Source organism: Mus musculus, chromosome 11, assembly GCF_000001635.26.
Source record: "Mus musculus strain C57BL/6J chromosome 11, GRCm38.p6 C57BL/6J".
NCBI lineage: Eukaryota > Metazoa > Chordata > Mammalia > Rodentia > Muridae > Mus > Mus musculus.
The window spans coordinates 83265054-83288073 of NC_000077.6; the positions used below are offsets into that span (position 1 = coordinate 83265054).

At 43.2% G+C, this 23020-nt stretch overlaps 1 protein-coding gene and 1 non-coding gene across 3 annotated transcripts; one reads left to right on the forward strand and one right to left on the reverse strand.

Moving 5' to 3' along the window:
- Positions 1-6444: 6444 nt before the first annotated feature.
- On the forward strand, positions 6445-6635 carry Gm23444. The gene has a single exon (XR_003949957.1). It is a non-coding gene; the product is annotated as a U2 spliceosomal RNA (small nuclear RNA).
- A 3421-nt stretch (positions 6636-10056) lies between these two features.
- Positions 10057-21673, reverse strand: Slfn14 (schlafen 14). Of its 2 annotated transcripts, none has more exons than XM_006533236.1 (5): positions 18277-18369; positions 18084-18173; positions 16766-16900; positions 13887-14601; positions 10057-11757 (listed from the first exon to the last, which is right to left on the reverse strand). In XM_006533236.1, the coding sequence occupies exons 2-5, from the start codon at positions 18151-18153 to the stop codon at positions 10935-10937; spliced, it is 1743 nt and encodes a 580-aa protein (XP_006533299.1). In that variant the 5' UTR covers positions 18154-18173; positions 18277-18369; the 3' UTR covers positions 10057-10934. The 2 variants fall into 2 exon arrangements, with proteins under 2 accessions (XP_006533299.1, NP_001159500.1); NM_001166028.1 differs by adding an exon at positions 21581-21673 and having other exon boundaries at positions 10059-11757; positions 18084-19145.
- Between the last annotated feature and the right edge of the window lie 1347 nt (positions 21674-23020).

The following is a 23020-nucleotide window of genomic DNA, read 5'->3' on the forward strand; positions in this document are numbered from 1 at the left end:
GGGGACTTTCGAGATAGCATTTGAAATGCAAATGAAGTAAATACCTAATAAAAAATTGGAAAAACAAGTGGAGACTGCTTACAATGGCATATATTAAATATGGGAAGTTTCCAAAAAGGCCAAAGACACTAGAAAATAAATACATTTGTTTTCTGCAAGTAGAGTATGTTCTGTGTCTTCAAGAAAAACCTATTTTCTGTTTTAATCTATTTCTTTAATTTACATGTTATATATATTCAATTTACATGTTATATATGTATATATATGATTTACATGTTGCATATATACATATATATGTATATACATGATTTACATGTTATATACATATATCGAGTGACTGCACTGTAGATTAATACCTACCTGTAAGGGTATTTACAGCATTGAGTTTACATGTGAGTATTTTGCATTAATTGAAATGTTGGTATTCCCTTCATAAAGGATGCAGTGTCCTCATTGTACATCTATATTTGTGAAGGATAAAATTTCCCAACATTTGGCCCTTAGGGTTGATTTTATATGTATACAGTGGTAACCTGTTGTGACTTTTAATGGAACTCATCAAAAGACTGGTTGCCCTTCACTAGAGTTCTGATGATGGGGGCTATGAGCTGGGTGCTCACAGGTGCCAATCATCCTTAGTCATGTTTTCTCTTTTGACCTATTTCTTTATCAATACAATTTATCTTTAAAATCTACTTCATTTTTCATCTACTCTGTTCTCAGATCTGTGTCTATATGAATACAATTCTTCTGCTTGTATCTTTCTTTGATGCAGCTTCATTGTTCTATTTGGGAAGGTATACCAACCAAAATTTGGATGCCAAATAAAGATTCTGCCATTTTAATATGTTTCTAAAATAAATGATCTTTACAAAACATCATCAAATGCTCTTAAAGAATTCGTATTGGGGGCTGGTGAGATGGCTCAGTGGGTAAGAGCACCCGACTGCTCTTCCAAAGGTCCGGAGTTCAAATCCCAGCAACCACATGGTGGCTCACAACCATCTGTAATGAGATCTGATTCCCTCTTCTGGAGTGTCTGAAGACAGCTACAGTGTATTTACATATAATAAATAAATAAATAAATAAATATTAAAAAAAAAAAAAAAAGAATTCGTATTGGGTTTCCAGAGTAATGTGTCCAGGCTTTAGGGTTTTAGATGTTTTGATGACTTGGGATTGTGGTTTTCAGAGTTGTGGCTTAGACCTTTGAAGACCAAGGAAGTAAGAAGACACATTATCATAGCTGCATGAGCACCTCGTGACACCTGTCACAGTAGCTGGACTAGAGGACATCCTATCATTCTTCCTCCACACAACAGCCACTGGGCCTGAGACACATTAGAAACACTTGTAGATGGAGGTGACATCAGTGTGAAGTCATGACAGTCGTGGGGTACATCATGGACGACCTAGGAAGTTCTTGCACTCTCAAGGCTGTGGGAACTCACGGGAGGATCATTGGCAGAGAGTTTCAACAAAAGCAGCATATGTCTGCTTAATGACAGCCTCTTTGGGTGATAGGACAGGATCAGTATTAATCTAGGAAAATAGGAAGCAGAAACCCAAATAAAAGATGGCTGTAATTGTGTGGGGAAAGAGAAGTAGAACAGGAGCGGGCCATAGAGTTAGTGGTGATGACATGCTTGGCTGGAGGGTCAGGTTTTCAGGCAAATTGGAAATCCTTAGTTGAAGAATTATGTGTGAGTGACGGTGAGATGGCTCACAGGGTAAAGGTATCTGCCACCTTTCCTGAAGGCCTGAGCTCCAATCCCAGGGATCTACAGAGTCTGACTTCATCTGAGTCTTTCCTTTTGCAAAGCCTGACACATCTGAATGATGATTTCCCATTGGAAACTCTAGGGCTGTATATTTCCTAATCATTGTGGTTGGGAGGGAAGGTGGTTGTAGTAATTAGGGTTTAAGTGTTGTGAAGAAATACCATGACTATGGCAACTCTTATCAAGGAAAAAAAAATTTACTGGCTGATTTACAGTTCAGAGGTTTAGTACATTATCATCAAAGCATGGCAACAGACAGGCAGACATGGTGCAGGAGAAGCTGAGAACTCTACACCTTGGTCCTCAGTAGCAAGGAGGAGACTGTGTGCCACACTTAACATAGCTTAAGCATAGGAGACCTCAAAGCCCACCCCCACAGTGAAATACTTTGTCCAAAAAGGCCACGCCTACCACAAGGCCACACCTAATAGTATCACTCTTTATGGGCCAAGCATTCAAACACATGAATCTATGGTGGTGATTTCTATTCAAAACACCATAGTGGTTTAAGGGAGAGAGGTAAATGGGGAAGGGAGAGAAAAAAAAAGAGAGCAAACAACTGAAGCAAGGAATCTAGGAAAGAAATGGTTGGAGTCTGAAATGGAACGTGTCTTAGTTAGGGTTTTATTGCTGTGAACAGACACCATGACCAAGGCAAGTCTTTTTTTTTTTTTTAAGATTTATTTATTTATTTATTTATTTATTTATTTATTTACTGTATATGGGTGCACTGTAGCTGAACGGATGGTTGTGAGCCTTCGTGTGGTTGTTGGGAATTGAACTTTTAAGACCTCTGCTCACTCCAGTCAATCCTGCTCGCTCAAGTCCAAAGATGTATTTATTATTATACATAAGTACACTGTAGCTGTCTTCAGATGAGCCAGAAGAGGGCGTCAGATCTCATTACAGGTGGTTGTGAGCCACTATGTGGTTGCTGGGATTTGAACTCAGGACCTTCGGAGGAGCAGTCAGTGCTCTTACCCGCTGAGCCATCTCGCCAGCCCCCTAAGCAACTCTTATAAGGACAACATTCAATTGGGGCTGGATTGCAGATTCAGAAGTTCAGTCCATGATCATCAAGGTGGGATTATGACAGCGCCCAGGCAGGCATGGTGCAGAAAGAGCTGAGTTCACATCTTCATCTGAAGGCAGACAGAAGACCGGCTCCCATACAATTAGGAGGAGGGTCTTAAAGCCCACTCCCACAGTGACACACTTCCTTCAACAAGGCCACACCTCCAAATAGTACCACTCCCTGGGCCAAGCATAGTCAAACTACCAGAGAGCTCATGAGAGAAGATGGAGTTTGAAGGGCTTTTCTTACACATGGGAAAGGTACAGGTAGAGAGAGAGGGGCCACGATTAGCTCATAAGAACTGTAAAATGACAAGATGGTCATCCTTCTGACCTGACACAAAAGGTTGGTTGTCTCAAACAACGGCCTAGTGGGCTTTTTCTCCTGCCAATAGGGCCCTCCTACAACCTGTGGAGCATTCCAGCAAGTTCAAGGCCAGACTTCCAGGAATTGCTCAAACTGAAGAATCCAAAATTGAGGGTGGGAGACCCTTAAGAGGAGGCCTCAGACATCAGAGAGTCAGGGCTTCAGCTTCTTGAGTGTCCCTCTGCTTTGCTAAGGGTCTTTGGCTTTCCTTCTGCCTTGCTCTGTCTTTCCTCACCCGTAAGAAAAGCCTTTTACAGACTGCTCCTTCTACTGCTGTGTGCTGTGTCTGAGATTTCATGCCACCCACCCTTCCTGTTGCGCTCCAGTTTTTCCTGCCTTTAATTCTTTAGCAGACAGAGAAAAGGAACCCCATTAAGACTTCCAAAATGGAATACAAGCAGAGGTAGTCAGAGTGAACTATTCAGGATGAGAGATATCTGTGTCACAGGTAGGCGGCAGAGGACGTTGAGACTTCAAGGCTCTTAGTGGTGAGTTAAACGTGCTTTCCTTTTGTGAGGTGGACCTGAACTTTGAGGAGCTAGAGTAGACTGTTATAGTTTGGACCTTGAGTATCAACAAGACTTCCATGTTATAAAGGTCCGTCCCTCAGAGTGATGCTAATTAGGAATGGTGGGTTCTTGAGGGTATGTCCCTTGTGGAGACTTTCCAAAAAAAAAAAAAAATCCCATAGTACTACAGACAGAGCACAACAGGAGCTTGTGTGGTCTCAGAAGATCTTGAATGGAATTGGGCAGCTTTGGTCCCTTCATCAAAGGTGAACTTTGGCCATGAGATGGAGAACCATGTTCTTCCACAGGTTCAATGCCCCCAGGTGCTGCCCCTGAAAGCACCAGGGTCCATTGGATCAGACAGGAACCTCCAAAGCTACAGACCTACACAACTGTGTCTTCTATGGTCACATCAGAGACCACTGTGACAGCAAGCTGAGGGTCACACACAGAGCGGCCGAGAGGAACTCACATGTTTGCTATGTAGAATCTTCTGAGGAAAGAGAAGACAAGAGACATGGACTTTTTTTAAGATTTATTAATCTATTTCATGTATGTGAATAGGCTGTCACTGTCCACCAGAGAAGGATATCACATCCCCATTACAGATGGCTGTGAACCACTATGTGGTTGCTGGGAATTGAACTCAGGACCTCTGGAAGAGCAGCCAGTGCTCTTAACTGCTGAGCCATCCCTCCAGCCCTGAGACATGGACTCTTGATGCTATCCATTGGTCATCAATAACTGAGTAAAACGAGGACTAATGATGTTGCCCAAATTTCCAAGAGAAACCCTTACAACTGAAATCAGAAGGGAGGTCTATTTATATGGAAGAAACTGACCAGTGTGGGAGGAATAACGTCCTAATGTTGTGAGGTAGTCACCAAAGAAGACTGCTCAGATATAGGTTTAAGCCATGTCTTTATTAGTGGACCAGTGACTACACTAGATGTTCAGGATCCCAGTGTAACATCAAGCCTTCTTTAGGGTGATCTTTTAAGCACAAAAACCAAATCCTGGGTTGACACATTTCAGTTAACAAGAACAGTTAGCCAGGAGCAGAAGCTATAAAGCAAGGTTAGTATGTTTTTAGACTTTCCCAGAACGATATGGACTTGGATAGATTAGGCCCTTCTTTCCATTTTGGCAGATACTGTGTTGAGTTTTACAGCCTGAATGATATTTCAATCATGAAGTCAGTTGTGCTAAAGTCTGCTAAGGGTGTGGTGGTTTGAATAGGAACATCCCCCATAGATTCATGTATTTGAATACTTGGCACAGTTAGAAAATGTGGCCTTATTGGAGCAGGAATGGCTTTGTTGGAGGAAGTGTGTCACTGTGGGGACAGGCTTTGAACTTTCCTATATTCAAGCTACACCCAGAGTGGCACACAATTGCCTTATGGCTATCTTTGGATCAAGATGTAGGACCCTTAGCTCCTCCAGCACCAATCTGCCTGTAGACTTCCATGCTTCCCGCCATGATGATAATGGACTAAACCTCTGAAACTATATGCCAGCCCCAAATAAATGCTTTTTATAAGAGTTGCCTTGGTTATGGTGTCTCTTCACAACAATAAAAACCTAAGAAAGGAGACCTACTAAAGTCTGGGGTTCTGTTACACTAAGGGTCCTTGAGAGCAAGAGAAAAGAAAAACAGAAAATAACTATGAGGCCTGAGCAATGTCCTTGAATGTATGTGAACTTCACCACATCCTTCCTGCAACTTCCACTGAACATTCAGTGAGGAGCCAGGGCTAGCCTGGAACACTGGGTACCCCCACGGACCAGACTGTGGAGTTCATTAAAGATCCTTGCCATAAAGCCAACCAAAAGTGAATTTCAGTCTTTTTTTTTAAGAAAAGAAAGGAACTGTGTCAGGTGTGATAACCCACACCTTTAGGATGGTGGGGCCAGGAGGATCTCTGAGTTTGAAGCCAGCCTGGTTGACATAGCAAGTTCTGGGATAAAAGGCTACAAAAAGACTGTATCTCAAAATATACAAGAGTGGAAGCCGGCTGTTGAGCTACACTGAGGCGGAAGGATCGCTGAAAATTCCAGATCAGTCTGGGCTTCATAGGCAAGATGACAAAGAAAGGAATAAACGAAGGGGTCAAGGGTAGAGGGCAAAACTCCAGAGCAATAGTTACAGAAAAGGAGCTTAAATTCAGAGAGTCCATCTCCCAAGACTCTGTCCACCCCTTGAGCAGATCGGAATTTGCCTTCCCAGGAGTCACACTCAGGAAGGGCACCGGCTCCCTCCCCTCTCTCATGAATCTCATTTCAAGGCGTGACTCGATGCAGGATGAACTAGATAGCAGCAGGAGTCGGGAGTGAAGAACCTCTTGTGGTGGATGTTGTCAACTCTAGGTCTGAAAAATTGCGAAGAAGAACCTGGACGCACTGAGGTCCTCAGTCTTGTCTAGCAGCACCGTGAGGATATTCCGCAGCACAAACAGAAAGAGGACGGCGTGCTGGGCGGGGCATGCAAATGAACATGGCCCTGTCTCCCGGAATTCTGGGAAAGAAAAGAGCAACTAAAACTTCTCTTCCTATTCTTAATTTCACGGAGTTTTCATGGCGTAAAAGATGTGGGCTTGATAGAAACTGAGAGTTGGTGTCTAGTGCATGTTTATAGGCTCCCGAGGGTTTGTGACCATAAAGTAAAAGTGTGTGTGTGAGTTAGTGGTGTGAGCGTAGTGGTGGTAAGAGCTATCGCTTCTCGGCCTTTTGGCTAAGATCAAGTGTAGTATCTGTTCTTATCAGTTTAATATCTGATACGTCCTCTATCCGAGGACAATATATTAAATGGATTTTTGGAACTAGGAGTTGGAATAGGAGCTTGCTCCGTCCACTCCACGCATCGACCTGGTATTGCAGTACCTCCAGGAACGGTGCACCCCCTCGGGGGTTTCTATTACTGGTTAAAAAATAAGGTGTAACTTTATGGCTTTTTCGTAGTCTATGTTATCTTTTAGTTGGTCTTTCTCAATGGATTTTTTTCTTTTGTCATAGTATGCCTTATAAGGGTCTACGACTGCGAAATATTAATTGGGTTTTCGTCTTGATTTTTCTAGCAACTCCCCAAGACTTCATAGGTCAAATGGGATCATCATAAATTCAAAGCCAGCCAGCCTAGGGCTACGGGGTGATCATAAATTCAAAGCCAGCCAGCCTAGGGCTACATATAAATGGTGGAGTCCTATGACATACAAGAGGCTGGAATTAAAGGTATATACCACCATGATTGGCTAAAATATTACTTTTTTTCCCCTATTTTTTATTTTTAAGGTCCTATTCATGAACAGTGTCATCTTTTCTCTGAAACTACTTATGCAGCATCAAGATTAAATGATTCATGTTTCTACCCACAAATGTCCAAATCACTTCTTTGAGACTCCTCTTCTTTGAGACTCTGGATTACAGCGATTAGTCATACCTCTACCCAACATGCTCCAGAGTCAACTGTTTTTGAGACATGAGTACACAATTTTATAATCAGATGCTGGTATCAGCTTCTCCCCCACCCCCTTATTTAAATTAAAGAAAACTTTGTCAGGCTGATGGTACAGCCTACAATCCTAGCCCCTGGCAGTTACATAACAAGACCTTGTCTCAAAAAGAGGGGGTGGGGGGGGGAGAGATGCAGCTTGGAGAGATTAAACCACTCAGCAATTAAGGGAGGCCATTGCTCTTCCAGAAGCCCTGAGTTTAATTCCTAGCACCTACATCCAGTGGCTCACAACCAATTGTAAATACACTCATCTGTAAATACATACACACATACACATAATTAAAAATAAATTAAATCTTTTCTTTTTTTTTTAATGAAGTGCTAGGGGTGTGGCTTAAAGTACATCCAATAGAAGATTGTTGACACTATGTGACCAGAGAAGGCGCTGTGCAGCCACACAGAAGGATGCTATGAAGACTGTGCTGTAACATAGTTGCCCTACATTCCTCAGTTGCTGCTACAAAACAACCTTGAAATCTCAGTTGTAAAATGATATTTATTTTCCCATCTGTATAGTTACAATCTGTTGGGATCTGGCTGATCTAGTTAGAATGACTTGAATGTGGCTCTGAGCTGAGTTAAAGTTGGTTTCATATGTTTCTTGCTCATCTATGAGTGACCAGCCATCTGGGCCATGCTCTTTCTGTGCCATCAGCAAGAATGCAAAAGAACAAACGCATGCTGAGAGCACACAGTCAGCCTCTGTGATGAAATCATCACAGCGACTGAAATTTCATGGGTGATAAAACCCATCCCACGTCACAGGGCTGTGACTCTCTTTTTGTAATCATTTTTGTTTTTAATATTTTATACACAAACACTGCATCTGCATCATTTCTACCCCTCCCTTTCCCCACTCCTGAATTCATGATCACCATTTAAAAAAATATTACCGTTACATGTATACACGTATGTGTATACATACATATGCACACACACATATTACATATTGAGACCATTTAGCTTTGCTCATATATGCATGTACTCAGGGCTGACCTCTTGAGAGTAGACAACCTATGTGGCAGTTCATCTCAGGAGGTGACCAATTCTCCCTGTCTTGGCAGCTATTGCCCTCCTTCAGCTTGTCTAAGGATAGACCATGTGGACATTGCCCTGTCCCCACTAGCGGTCAACTGGTGGTGTCATTATGGTGGTCACATTGAGAGTTCATGAGTGCAGCTTCCCTGTTGTGTCTAGGGGATGCAATCTAGATATTTCTCATCTGTACATTTACTTTCCTGCCCCATCCCCTTTCCATGATTTTCCCCAAGCCTTCGATTTAGGGGTTGTATTGCAGTTATATCAGGTAGGGCTGGCACCTTCAGTTATGTATTACCTGCATTTTGAACAGTTGTAGATCTCTGTAATAGTCCATCTACTTACTGCAAAAAGAAGCCTTTTTGATGAGGGGTGAGAACTATGCTTATCTGTATAAGGATATTTATTGAGAAAACAAATTATGATTTATATTATAATTAATTATTGGTTTCTGAAAGGAGCAGTAGTAAGTTCTCCTCCCCAGTCTACAACCTCTCTAGCTGTGGGTAGTTGACTAGGTTTACAGTACTAGACATGAGTGCCCTCCTGTTGAGCAGGTCTTAAGTCCAACCAGTTAGACAGATGTTAGTAACCCCCAAATAAAGGAGCCACTACTGCACCATTGTGGGTACCTTGCCAGGCCAGCCATTGCTGTGTACCATCTACAGCAGGGTAGGACTACCAAATGCATCTCTTTCTTGTCGGCTTCCATAGCATCTTCTGATACTGTAAGAGCCAGTCATCAGGGAGAAGACTTTGAAGCCAGTTCCAGCTCAGTTCCTCCATGTCCTGTGTCTTGAGTGCATGACATCTTCAGCAATAGGGTCTAACCTTCAAATGCTAAGAAGCAGCCAAGGGCAATAAGCAATAGCTGATATTGTTTTGGGGGTCTCGGGCTCCCCTGAATAACAACTCAAGAGAATTCATATTTCTCATCCATGATCGTGTGTGTGGCATGTGTGTGTGTGGGGTGTGTGTGTGTGTGTGTGTGTGAGGAGCATTATCACCCCAAGTAGCATAACTTGTTTAAATTATGCATCTATGTATGCACATACATGTATATATTACATGTAATTTTAGGTGGGAATAAAATCATGTGGTATGTATGTTTTATGAAACATTTCAGTATTATGTATTACCCTCTCTGCATTGTTCTCTTTTCCCCTTCCCTAGTTAAAGCCTCACCCCAATTTTCCTGTTTTATGCTTCACAGCACTATGACCTGCCATTCCCTAATCTGGAGGGTCCTGATTTGGCCCTCATATCCTCCCCTGGTTTCTGTGGTTACTCATGTCTAAAGATCCATAGCTACGAACCACAGAGAAAGAGAACATGTGGTACTTGTCTTTCTGGGTCTGGATGACTTCCCTCAGTATATGGTCTAACTCTATCATTTATCACATGTATAATGGTTTCATTATATATGTGCTCTTTCATTATTCATTCAGTTTTGCAGTTCACTTAGGTTGATTCCGTTTCTTAGCTATTGTGAACACAGTGGCAATGAACATGGCTGAGTGAGCTCCTGTGGGGTATGATGGCTAGTCCTTTGAGCACATGCCCCAAGAGTGTTTAGCCGGCAGACTTATGTTTACCTCTTTGAGAACTCTCCACACTGATTTCCAGAGTGGGTGCACCAGTTTGTAATATCTGGTGCAGCCACTACTCGCTATACTGCTGGAGTATGCAAAGGGTAGAGCTGTAGGTAGGTGTGAAGGATTGGGCACAAGAACACTGTGACAATGCTCTGCAAACATTAAACGGAAGAAGCAGCTGTGTAGAATATAAAATTTATTGCAGAACTTGCAATGTGTGTAAAATATCAAGCAAAAATGAAAAAGAATACACCTGGGTCATGAGATGTTTAGGAGCTTTTTCTTTTTCTATTTCTTAAGCTGGTGTGATAATATTCTGTTGCCCTCCAACAATGTCTTAGGAGCATCACACCACAAGCAACTCTTTATCTTGATTATTTTATTACACTAGTTGTAGCATTATGGCAGTGTAGCAATACAAAGAGAGAGAAAAAAGAAGAGAAAAGAAAAAGAGGAAGAGAAGGGATAGAGAGGGAGGGAGGGAGAGAGAGAGAGAGAGGAAAAACCAAGGATGTCTCTGCAAAGCTTGAGCCCCACAGCCCACATGAGATGTTAGCCCAGGTACTGCCTTCAAGACACCCAATCCAAGTATTTGGTCTAAAGGATATCCTACCATCACTCCCAAAGCAGCTACAGATCAGGGACTGCATTAGAAACGCTGGGAGTCGGGGGTGTGATCAAGGATGGAGTCAGGAGAGGAAGTAGGTACCATGGAGAGCCTCAGAAATGTATTGCATTCGAGGGTCACAGGAACTCCCTGGAGCAGAGAATTTCATAAAATTCACATTCTGTTTTAGGCTCTTTGGGTGACAGAATGAGAGCTGGATTGAGTCGGGAAGATTGGAGGCAGAGAATCAGTCATACTTATCTTGTCACTGGTAAAAAGTAGTGGACTGAGCAAAGGGTCCAGCCACACCGCTGGACCAGAAACACATCTCTGAGGCTCCAAGCCATAATGATGCGCCTTCATTCATTCACTTGTCATATTAAAAAGGAGCTACCACTCATTTGGAAGGAGAGTGTTCTTGTTTGGCTTCCTGTATTATTTACAACAGTTTTAAAAAGCTGTCCTTCCTCCATACAGCAGGTAGAGGTGTTTAATGGCTTTTGAGGCAAAGCAGAGTTTATGAACGCCTTCTGAGTGCACAGATTCAGGGCAAAGCCCAAACACAATATTCCTTACCATGCCTGAGAACTGTTCTACACTGTCTAAAATGATGCCATCAGCACAAACATCAGCAGCGCTGTTGAAGGCGACCTCCGTTGTCCCACGGGCCATTGCTTTTAGCAACACATCCTTATACTGTCCTCTGTCTTCTCGTCTCCTGTACAGAATTGCTATGTCTTGGGGCAGATAGCCCTCATGAAACAGGCTGTGACATTTTTCTGCCACATAGTTGGCTATTTGTTCTGGTGTCAGGTTAGCCTTGATCTCACACACGCCAGGCAAAGCCCCAGCACGCATTGCTTCCTCATAGGGAGCCTCCTGGAACGTTGCCAGGGTGTCTGGAAGGCCCATGGAGGGAGGGTTTTCTTGCATCCTCTTCATTTCATCTTTCATGACCTTAGCAATTTCCACAGCACAGTGGATCTCACTGGTGATCATTTTCCGAGGAAACTGAGCAGAAGGAACTGGAAGGCCACTACCATCTGCGTGCCGAACTTGGAAAGGATCCAGAAAAAGCCAGAGGATCCCGTGGTGAGGGTGTTCATTTGCAGCCCCGTTTGCTTTTGGATGGGTGGTGCTCTTAGCCTTCACGTACCAGTCACCATGTCTACTGCAGAAGTTCTCAGTCTCATCCATCACTATGTGTTTAATCTTTGGGAACTCTTCCCTCATGAAGGTCCTGCGGGTCACAGCTCGGCAGGTGACTTGCTGCCTGTAACCGGGAAGGAGAAAACAGGGTGTCAGGCTTAGAAACAAAGATAACGGGAGCTTTTCTTACTCTCTGAATTGGAAATAGAGGCTAATTCTTCTTTGCAGATCAGTTCACTGACAGAGGAAGTATGACCAAAGCACTCTGCGTCCAAGGTGCCTGACAGAATGCAGAGTTTAGAGACTGTTTGGTTAAATAAATTCTTCATGTGAAATTTTACTACAAAGTGGTTAGTTTAGTGGTTTGTACCTATAACTCTGGAGGCTGGGAATCCTGAGTCAGCCTGGGCTACATAATGACTGTAGGTCAATCTGGCCTACATAGCAATACTTGATTTCAAAAAATGAACAAACAAAAAGTTAGGAAACCATGTTATTTCTACTGGTCCAATTGTGATGGTTGGCAGCTAAAGGAAATCTCAAAAGTATCTCCTACTTCTTTATCTTGCCCTTTTGAAACAAGGGGGCCACCTCCTTTTCCGGGCATTTCAGAATCTATACATGCAGGAAAGGTATGTGTCCATTCAAATCTTGACTAGAGCAAGTTTTGTTTCTGCACTTGTCGTACAAGATTAGAAAGACCTTTGAGTTTTGGTTAGACAAACACCAATTGCTGACTTTCCTTCAAGAAACCTGAAAAGGGAGAGAAGAAATCACAGGGCTTGTCATCTCTCGGGCCCATTTTCCTTCTGTGGTACAATGCAGTGTGCATATGTGCTATACAAATATGCTTTTCAAATGTGGTTGCTTCTTGTCTTCTCTAAGTTGGATCCAATTAATAGGGCACACTCACACAGATTTTATGATACAGGTCTGGGGCTTTTCTCTCTGTGCTTTGCCTTAGAACTCCATTCCTTCTCTTCTAGCTTGGCCTGGGTGGCTCTGGAGGACCGGCTCTGATTTTTGGCTGTCTCCATCCCTCCTCACCATAGGGGTTCCACGGATATTTGGCAATTAGGGTTTTAACTGGTGTGTTTTTAAATTTTAGCCATAGAGCTCGCTCATGTGCATGGTCACACTCAGGCGCACAGTTTCCTACCTAATCCAGCATCTGTGTGCGCTCCAACATCACCAGTATGCCCACACCCTGGCTCCACTCCAGTTAGATCTGTCACCCTTGATTTCTGGTATCCCTCTGTCTTTGACCTTGCTGTGCCCTCCTTGTCTCATGTATTTCTCTTTTGTTCTTTGTGTGCTTGCTTGATTGCTTTTGATATAGGGTCTCAGGGAGTCCAGGCTGGCCTCAAACTCTCAGTCCCCTTCTTCCCAGCTGCTGGAATTACCGGCAGGCACTCTCTCACACTTCCTAATGATTTAGGAGTCAAGTCTCCTTTCCTGGAGAGTAGCCGCTGGCCAATCTCCAGCTGTGTGAGGCAGGCCTTTAGTATAATACCAGTAACACAGACAACACTTGCATTGCTCATTGTTAAAGTTTTCCTTGGTTTTGTTCCTCTGGCACTATATTTAATACCATCTAACAAATATGCTGCTCAATAAGATTTTTTGAATAATTATCACCAAAACAAAAGTGTGAATTTGCCCTCTTTGGTAACTTGTACAATGTCCAATTTATTTACTACACTGACAGCTGGAGATATCAGCCATACTTGCATTCATAAGTTTTCTAAAATTACTTAAATATTTTTCACTGGATTTTTATATCCAGTGATATTTTATAAACTAAGTCAAATTGTATTTAATTTTAAATTCCTGGTAGATATAGTGACTAACTGGACAACCAAAACACTAATTACCCAGCAAAAAGTTACTTAAAGAAAGAGAAGTTCATTTCTATTTTCCTTAGATCTAAGGCCACAGACTGTGAGAAAATGTTTCTACTTCTATAGAGAGTCAGAGCTGGGCCTGGAATCTTAATACTCAGGAAGCTGAGGCAGGAGGATTGAGTTTAAGGCCATCCTGAGCTGAGGAGAAGGACTATCTCAAAAAACCAGTGGCAAGTTTGGGATTGAACGTGATAAATTACCTATTCTAGACCTCAACCACATGTGTGGTTAACTGAAGACTGTTAACTTCCATAGTGAAAACGCATTGCAAAACCTTACACTCCAAATACCAATTACTTTTCTGACTGAAAGACTTTTTTTTTTTAAGTTTATATGGTAAAATTCTCACATCACAAAATCCCTTAGGGAGTCATTTTCACAAACAAAGAGGATCTCTTTTGGTTTGCAGTGGAACACATCCTTGATTTTCTCCACCATCTTTATGGCAAGAGCTGTCTTCCTGGTTCCAGGAAGGCAATGGATGAACAGTTCCCGGCTTTCCTGGAGGTTCCTGGAGAGTGTGTTGGCTTGCTCTTCTAAGCACTGCTTGAAGAACTCACAGCCTAGCTGGTCACTCAGCACAGATCTGGAACACAGTGAGACCAACACCAGGCCCTGTAGCAAATCCTCCACTTCAGCTTTGCTGGACAGTGTGTAGGGTCTGGGGTAGTACACAGGGGGTTGATCAGGTCTGGACCCTCTGCTGGCCAGGTATATCACCCTTGGAATGACACATATTTTCCCTGGGTAGCCTCCAAGAGTTTGTAGCTGCCTCTTTAACTGAAGGGCGGTGTTTTGAGTATAGTCGGCTCTTCCAGTCGAACTGGGGTCTGTTAGGATTGTATAGAGTACCAGAGGGCTGCCAACTGCTACCAGGAGTGCATCACATAGGACCTTCTCTTCTCTCATTAAACCAATATCGCCAGCCCAGCTTCTCGAAAATATCACAATGCCGTGAGAACAAGGGTGTGTCTGTGCCTTCAGTAAGTCTTCCAGTCCTTCGTGATCTGAGAACAGCTTCTTACAGAGGGATTCTGGCTGAAATTGTAGGTTTTCTTGTGTCACTGAAAATTGAAGGAATAGAAGTTACCAAAACTTTAAAAAGCACAGGGCTGCTCTTGTAATCTGATGGAAAAGTGTGGCTCTAGCCTCGGAACCATGGTTTTTTTTTTTTCCTGTTACAAAGAGAACATTACCAAGGTAGTTACTACAGTGTCTCTAGCCTGACTATGCTAGCTCTAAGGGAAGTTGTCAGGGACAGGTCTACAGCCAACAGGCTCCTGGCGCCCTTTTCTGGTTCCAGATGTCCACAGCTGCTGGGAAGATGCTTTTTTTCCCTAAGGGCCTTCTGCGAGGCTTATGCTTTGTGGGAAGTGAGAATCTTCGTTTAGAATAGCAATTCTTTTGTTCGTTTCGTTTGGTTTGGTTTGGTTTGGTTTGGTTTGGTTTGGTTTGGTTTGGTTTTCAAGACAGGGTTTCTCTGTGTAGCCCTGGCTGTCCTGGAACTCACTCTGTAGACCAGGCTGGCCTCAAACTCAGAAATCCACCTGCCTCTGCCTCCCAAGTGCTGGGAGTAAAGGCGTGCTGCCACCACTGCCCAGCTGAGAATAGCAATTCTTAACCAAAAGTCTGAAGGCATTTTATTATGTGTATGCGTGTGTGTACCTGTGTGTGTGTGTACCTGTGTGTGTGTGTACGTGTTTATGTGTGTAAGTGTGTGTCTGTGTGTACCTGTGTGTGTGTACGTATGTGTATGTGTGTACGTGTGTGTACGTGTGTGTGTGTGTACGTGTGTGTGTGTGTGTGTGTGTGTGTGTGTGTGTGTTCAGTATATGTGGAGGTCAGAGGACAACTTTCAAAAGAAGGTTCTCTCCTTCCACCATGTGGGGCCCAGAAATTAAACTTGGGGTACCTGCTGGTAGGCTCTTTTACCCATCCAGCCATCTCACCAGCCAAGACAATGTCTGGAGACTTTTTGATTATTATAACTATAAGGAGGCTTCTGGCATCTCATGAATAGAAGCCAGGGATACAGCCAAGCAATGCGTAATTGACAAAACACTCCCTCTGTGATGCGATTCAAATGTTAGTAGTGCTGAAGCCGAAGAAAATTTGCTTGAGAGTGTGTGTGTGTAACCCTCTGACTCCCTCTATATTAAATAAGCATGGAAAGAGAGCATACCTCACGGGGATCTCAGCAAAGGAGCAAGAACTACATAACCAGTGAGCTCTACCACCCCACAGCCCAGCTATTGGGGCCAGAGTGGAACAACCCTTTCAGGAAGGGTTCTAGAGCATAGTGCCCCCTGACCATACAAACTGTCAACTTCTTCAGAGCACCTGTGACCACTTGGAGGCCACTGTCAAGATCAGACATGACCTCATGGAACCCAAGCTGGCCTTGAACTTGGTATACAATCAAGGATGAACTCAAACATTTGATTCTTCACTTCCTGAGTGCTAGATTCCAGGCTCGTGTTACCATGCTCTGTTTACATGGTGTTAGGAATTGAACCCAGGGCTTTGAGTATTCTAGGAGACACTCTAGCTACCAACTGAGCCATATCCTCTGTTCATGAATTCTCTATATACCTGTCTCTGATCTTGGATGTAATCCTTATGTGAGTAAAAATCCCACATTAAAATTTTTATTTATTTAATAAATAAATAAGCATGACAAAGTTTTCATATGATAGAGACCCAAGGAACTTCAGCACTTTACATTTTGAAGAATAAAAGACATAGGTGGTTAGAACTCAATGCATTTGGAACTGTAATAGAGATTGAGGACGAGAATTTAAGATTCTCTCTCTCTCTCTTTCGCGCTCTCTCTCTCTTCCACCCCCGCCCCCCCCCCGTGTGTGTGTGTGTGTGTGTGTGTGTGTGTGTGTAATTGTAGGACCATTATGTCTGCTAAATGTTACATTTGACATTCTCTAAGAAAAAAAATTTGAATTACATGCTATTCATTCCTCCCAGCCTAATTATCTTTTTCCTTTTTCTTTTTCAGTGCTCTTAGCCACTGAGCCATCTCTCCAGCCCCCTAATTATCTTTTTCAATGCTGAGTATCATACTCAGGACCTGGTCCATGCTCTATCACTGAATTATGCTTTATTTCATTAAATGATCTCAGCTAAAACGAGGAGAGAGTTCATGAACCTGGGCTGGGTGACATAGTGAGATCCTGTCTTAAAAAACAAACAAAATCAAGACAGAGATGTATGTACCTGAAAAGAAATGGCGCTGCAGAGTTTCCTTATGTTCCAGGACTTTTGTGAGATACGCTGGTCTTCTTGGTGCAGACAAAGCTGGTGTCATCAGGTGAGCACTGTCATTGATGGTGGGAAAGCCTGAAGAAGGATCTAAACAAGCACACAGAAAGTGGGAAACGTCAAAAGTGGAAGAACTCTGCCGCTGTTCTTCTACAGGCAGGACACGCAGTTGTGTGTGGCAGTATGTGGCGGGAATGGAAGCTGAGAACTGCTCTGTGGGTCTCAAGTATTTTACCTTCCTGGATAATCCATTTCAGACAAGTGTCCCTCTTCTATCTCTCATGAGGTGATGATCCCCAAGTTTACTTCCAACCCTAACTGTTAGATACAGGTTACCGGTAAGAAGTAAGGGAAGGGAGGGGTGGTGTTGGCACATGCCTTCAATCCCAGCACTGGGAGGTAGGGGCAGGCACCTCCAGGAGGGACAGAGAAGAGGAGAATGTCCTGGGGGCTGTGAGCAGCCACATGGCCAAAGAGGGCAGCCCAGGCTGTAATGGTGGTTACAGGTGACTGTAGTCTCAGTAAGATATAATTGAAAGGAGAAGGATCTCGCTGGGGAAACAGGAAATAGAGCAAATTTAGGACAAGACAAAGGATGATGCATGAAGTCTGTAATGACTGACGTCATTAGGAGCAGCTGCTCCTGCAAGCAAGTCAGGGAGCTTATTTGTGAGTTTTATTGGCATCACCAAGGCTGACTCTAAACAACACGTAAAACCACCAGCAGCCCTCCTCCCTCAGGGTGGTTCCCTATCCCAGACTTTCTGCTTTCCCTCATTCCCCATGTTGTGGGGTCTCAGGGGCTGACAGTTTAAAATATTTGCTTCTAGATTTACTAAAATGGTACAGATTTGTCACGCACACAGGCCCGCACACAGTCTCCCTGGAAACACATGGTTCAGTGTCATACTTAAATGGTGTTCTCTAAAGACTGTTTTCCCAGTGAAATTATTCTATGTGGACATGGAAAATCAGCCAACTTTTGTCAACAGGGTTTTATCGTGTAAAACAAGGAACTCATGGCTAATGATAAATGATAACTTACTCCCCAAAATCCATTCTTTTTTAATTTCAAAAAGATCAGATTCAGAGTCTTTGTAACTAAGCATATGAGAAAAAGAACACAGCTGTGGGAGAGTGTTTGTAAACAAGAGCACATTGGGGTTTTTGTTTTTGTTTTGTTTTTAAACTAAGCTATATGATGGAATACCCTGGAAAGGAAAGAAGAAGGCTGTTGCCCTCAACCTCAGCAATGCTTTCCCTTGCCTTTTACCTGACTGAATGTCCAGCATCATTTCCACCCACTGTTGAACCTTCAGCCTTGTGACAATATTGTTCTCCATGATCCAGGAATCTGGGTCCTCTGCAAACACGACACAACAGAAGGGCTCTACTTGAACAACACAGACAAAACCATACAGGGCCTCTTTTTGATAAACTTTCAAAATCTTAGTTGTGAAATTCACCTTGGGCTTTTCACGACAGAAGTGGTATGTGGGCAACTTTTCTATGCAGTTTTTTATTTCTGTTTTTAGTGAGTCGGGGTTCACTTTTTCTTTCTTACATCCAAACACTTCTTTGCTCTTATCATCAACCCCAATAATTATGTATCCCCCCTGAGTATTGGCAAATGCAGAAACATAATGAGCCAGTGTCTCTTTAATCCGAGGGACAATCTTTTTGGTGGTAAACCTTTTAAACTCAACGTGAGTTGACTCTGTGAAGCTAAGCTTCTCCTTAAAATTGAGTTTATCTTTTTTTAAAAATTCCAAGGCACACATCTTAATATCTTCCTCTTCCTGAATGGTTCTGTTGAGGATGTGGTCTTGAGAATGTAGCCTAGGGGTACCTCTTTGGGCTCTAGACTCTTTCTCTCTGAGAAGCTCTAGGGCACCGTTGGCGCACAAGTTGATGGCTGAGGTCACATCTCTCTGATATAAATTGGAGCGTAAGCTGCAAATCCTCAGTGGAAGGCTGGACGCATCTGGGCTCCATGACTTTACAAAAATCAGGAGGTCGTGGTTCTGTTGCATGTAGTCCAGGTGCTTCTGTGACCCCGATGGGAGGAGCTTCTGAAAGGAAGTTTCCAGATCCTGCCCCAGCCCGTGGCATCGGTAACTGTAGCTTTTGTCATTGATCTCGGCTTTGATCACACCTCCCCCAGAATTCAGCAGTGCGCACACAGCCTGGACGAGACTCGAGTTCTCATGCCTTTTCAAACAACTGTTGGTCATCTTCTTCCTGTTCTCTTCTCCCAGCGTCACTTTGCCCAGATTCACGGTGATCTCCGCGTAGGGCATTTTCTGTACTCCCAAGCAATAACAGAAAGGTGTTCCTAGAATTAACCAGGACAGAGATGTTTTGGTATTAGTGAGAAGTTCAGAGAATAAAATATTTTCTTCAAGGATATACATTTTTGGAGCTACATTTTAACATTGGAAATAATCTTTTAAAAGATAGGTAGGTGGCAAGGGGAACTGGCCCTCCAGCCTTCCGCATGCTGGGCAAGCGCTCTTCCACTGGGTCACATCCTCGGCCTTCTCTTAGCTCACTGTTTTCAGACAGATCCTACTGTCTCAGACTCCTGAGCAGCAGGGATTGCAGGCCTTTCCCACTGGCCCCAGCTTTGGAAGTAAACTTTGTTAGCATTGTTTTTGAACAATTTTGCCAAACAGACTTTTCAACAAGAAGAGCCATAGATTAAAACAGGAAGATAATAGTTTCCATAATGGAAAAAAAATAAATTACTGAAGAGTCCGTCCCATTTCCGCTTAAAGTTGGGAAGCACCAACACTGAGCCCAGATATAAGGGAGGGAGGGGGGTTAGCCTAGGAGCTGAGTGAGTTGTTAAAGAGTGCGCAGAACTAGGAGCTGATGTCAGTAACTCTATTCAAAATTCAAAGGGCTAAGAAACAAAGCGGTGGAAAACAGAGGAAGTAGAATTTGGGGTTGTGTGTGGTAGCTCTTGCTATGAAAATAAACAGAAAGCAGGCAGATTTCTGAGCTCCAGGTCAGCCTGGTCTACAGAGTGAGTTCCAGGACAGCCAGGACTGCACAGAGAAACCCTGTCTCGAAAAAAAACAAAAACAAAAACAAGAGAAGAGAAGAGAAGAGCAGAGCAGAGCAGAGCAGAGAAGAGAAGAGAAGAGAAGAGAAGAGAAGAGAAGAGAAGAGAAGAGAAGAGAAGAGAAGAGAAGAGAAGAGAAGAAAGGAAGAAAAGAAAACAAACATCAAGCTGGGCATGGTAGCACAAGCCTACAATCCTGGCACTCAGGAGGCTGAGACAGGAGGATCAAGACTTTGAGGCCAGATAAATGTGTACACATCTGTAATCCCAGCACTCGGGAGGTGGAGGCCCGAGGATCAGCAGCTTCCAGGCATCCTTGGCTATAGTAAGTTCAGTGCCAGCCTTGACTACATGAGACCCTGTCTCAGATAAGCAAACCAATCGGGAAGTATATAAACTCATAAAATGTGGCATTTCGGGTGCTATTTATACAGTTTTAAAGATCGTGTTCTACTCTTAAAAAAATGCAATCTATAATCAAATGCAGACATTGCGTTAGCTCTTCTCACATCTATATTCATAGACTGTGGGAATTTGTCACAGACACCGTGATATGAGGCGGGAAGTTGCCTTCCATTCTAGTTTTGCCTGGTACTACAGAGCCTCTAAGATTTGGAAAAGAGCCTAGGCCTTTGGGGCCTGTTTGCTAAACTGTGACCAACAATGTTTTGTTTTAAGACTAAAGATCAGCCATCTAGATTGAAATTAGAGATCGGAAGAAAATATTTCAGATGGGTCTCCTTGAACTGTTGATTAACTGCAAAACAGAACATTCGCTTATTAACTGAAGCCAACGGTCTTTCTTCGGGGAAGAGTACCCATGTGCTGTCTGCACACAGAAGCCCTGCAGAGCTTGTTTACAGTCAGAGGAGAGAGCTACTTGCTGCTGGGCCTGTACCCTGACCTGTCACCAACTTCCTCTTCAGTAGCCTTCCCTCCAGCATGCTAGAATCACCTGGGGAGCTGGTTCTTAGTTTGGCAGCCTCTTCTGTGGATACACATACATGTGCTGTTTGATGGCTCTTTAGGGAAAGTTCCCTATGTTACCTGCCCCACCCCTCCATGGTCTTTCATTGTTGTTTAACATACAGAGTTTTTCTGTATAGCCCCGACTGTCCTGGAACTAGCTCAACAGACCAGGCTCAACTTGAAATCACAGGATTCCACCTGTCTCTGCCTCCCAAGTGCGGGTGGTATGCCACCAACACCCACCTGGCTTAGAAGGGATTTTAGAGACCTTCTTAATGCAAGTATCTTGCTGGCTCTTAAGTCTCTTTGCAATATTCTCACATCCCAAAAACTTCCCACCCATCCCTTGGCTCCCTCCAGTGACTGGTGATCTTCCAAAGCAATTCCATTCCATGATCTGGAGCTCTGTTAGAAATGGCTTCCTCTCTTCTGTTTGCCTTCCTGGTGACTTTCGTTGGTGGGATCTATACCACAAATCTAAGTGACTTTGGGCTAGCACAGTGTATGGTCTCATGGCTCCCAAGTCTCATTGATGTTACTGAGATGCTCACAGCCGCTATGAGACAACAGTGTTCTGAGGTTCTAGGTCCAGCATCCTTTCCACAAGTCTGGGAATGTCTCCCTCATCTTCCTTAACAAACTTCTCATTACAGTTATATACACCAAACCCTTCATACTCTCCAACTTGAACAGTGCCCAAAATAGTGATGAAATTTAGAAAAATGTTTCTTTACCTGGTGCTCCTGTTTCCTCCTGGTGCTTGAGCTCATCTGGCTCTGGGTGGAATATTTGTCTTAAGTTGAGGGCCCTGCTGCCCTGTGATATCTGCCTGGGAGGAACAGGAACTCTGCCAGACTCCCTTAGCCTTCATAACATTGACCCACTGAGGAAGGCTGATAAGGACTCAAGAAGAGTCTGTGTCATGGTTGATTAGCAAACTAAGGCCTCCAGGAATGAATCAGGTCCTTGGATTGAAGAAACAGGGGGGAGGGGGGTTTCAAGCAAGCAGCCAGAGTTCACTTTCCATCTTCTAAAGGGGATGGGCATCCCTTCCACACCGAACACAAGGATCTCATGTTGGCTAAATTTGTTTGCAAAGGTCTGTGCTCATTTTATTTTAATTTTTAAAACACAGTCTCACTGCACAGCCATGGATGGCCCAGAACTCTCTATGTAGACCAGGCTGACCTCAGACTCACAGAGATTTCTCTTGCCACTGTTTCCAGAGTGCTGGAATTAAAGGTCAAGCTGTATTCATTTTAAATTAGGCTATTCTGTAATGTTCATTGTGAGCAATGTTAGATTATTTCATTAGCGGTTCTTGTTGTGTAACGCTTTTATCTTTTCCTGTTTAAAATATTTTTATAGTTTTTATACAGATATATATGTAGAACATACTCGCTCCTTCTTCCTAGCCTCTTTTTCTTGCCCCTCTACCTTCCTGAAAGCTTTATCTCTACTTTCATATCATATATACATAACTGATTTTATATATTTATAAATAACCTATATATGTACCAGGACTGAGAGAAAACATACAATATTTTTCTGAGACTGGCTTAATTTGCTTAATAGGATTATCTCCAATTATATCCACTTTCCTGAAAATTATATAATGTTGTTCTTTATGAACCAAAAAATCCACTGTATCTATACACTACATTTTTAAAAATATTATTAATTAAATAGAACTTCATCATTTCCCCTTTCCTTTCACTTTCCAACCTTTCCCATGTTTCCTGTCCCTTTCTCTCTCTCTAATTCATAGCCTTTCTTTGTTTACATACACACCCTCCTAAATATAACCTGATTAGTTCATATGATGTTTCTTATTCGTATATGACTTCAGCTCTGACCACTTGGTATTGGATAACGAATCCGTGAGCTCTTCCCTGGGGGAGACTATTGCTCTGGCTCTTAGTATTTCTTAGTTGTCTGTAGTTGCTTGTCTATGGTTGAGGCCCCATGACATTTCCCCCTTCTGTATTAGCATGTCTGTCCATGCTGTCCTTGTCCCGGCAGTGTGCTGGTGAGACTCCATAAGCAAAGCTTCTCTTACACTTCTGGGAGATACAATCTTACATCCAATTTCCTGTTCTTCTGATTCTTACAGTCTTTCTGCCCCATCTATTCTGCTATGACCACTGAGCCTTAGGTGCAGGGCACTGGATCCC

Coding starts and splice junctions, on each gene's coding strand:
- Slfn14 (NM_001166028.1), bottom strand. CDS start 19,110: ATGCCCTACGCGGAGATCACCGTGAATCTGGGCAAAGTGACGCTGGGA. Junction 16,901..18,083: donor GATGCTGGACATTCAGTCAG/GTAAAAGGCAAG, acceptor GTGCTTGTTTAG/ATCCTTCTTCAGGCTTTCCC. Junction 11,758..13,886: donor TCCCTAAGGGATTTTGTGAT/GTGAGAATTTTA, acceptor TCCCGGTTACAG/GCAGCAAGTCACCTGCCGAG.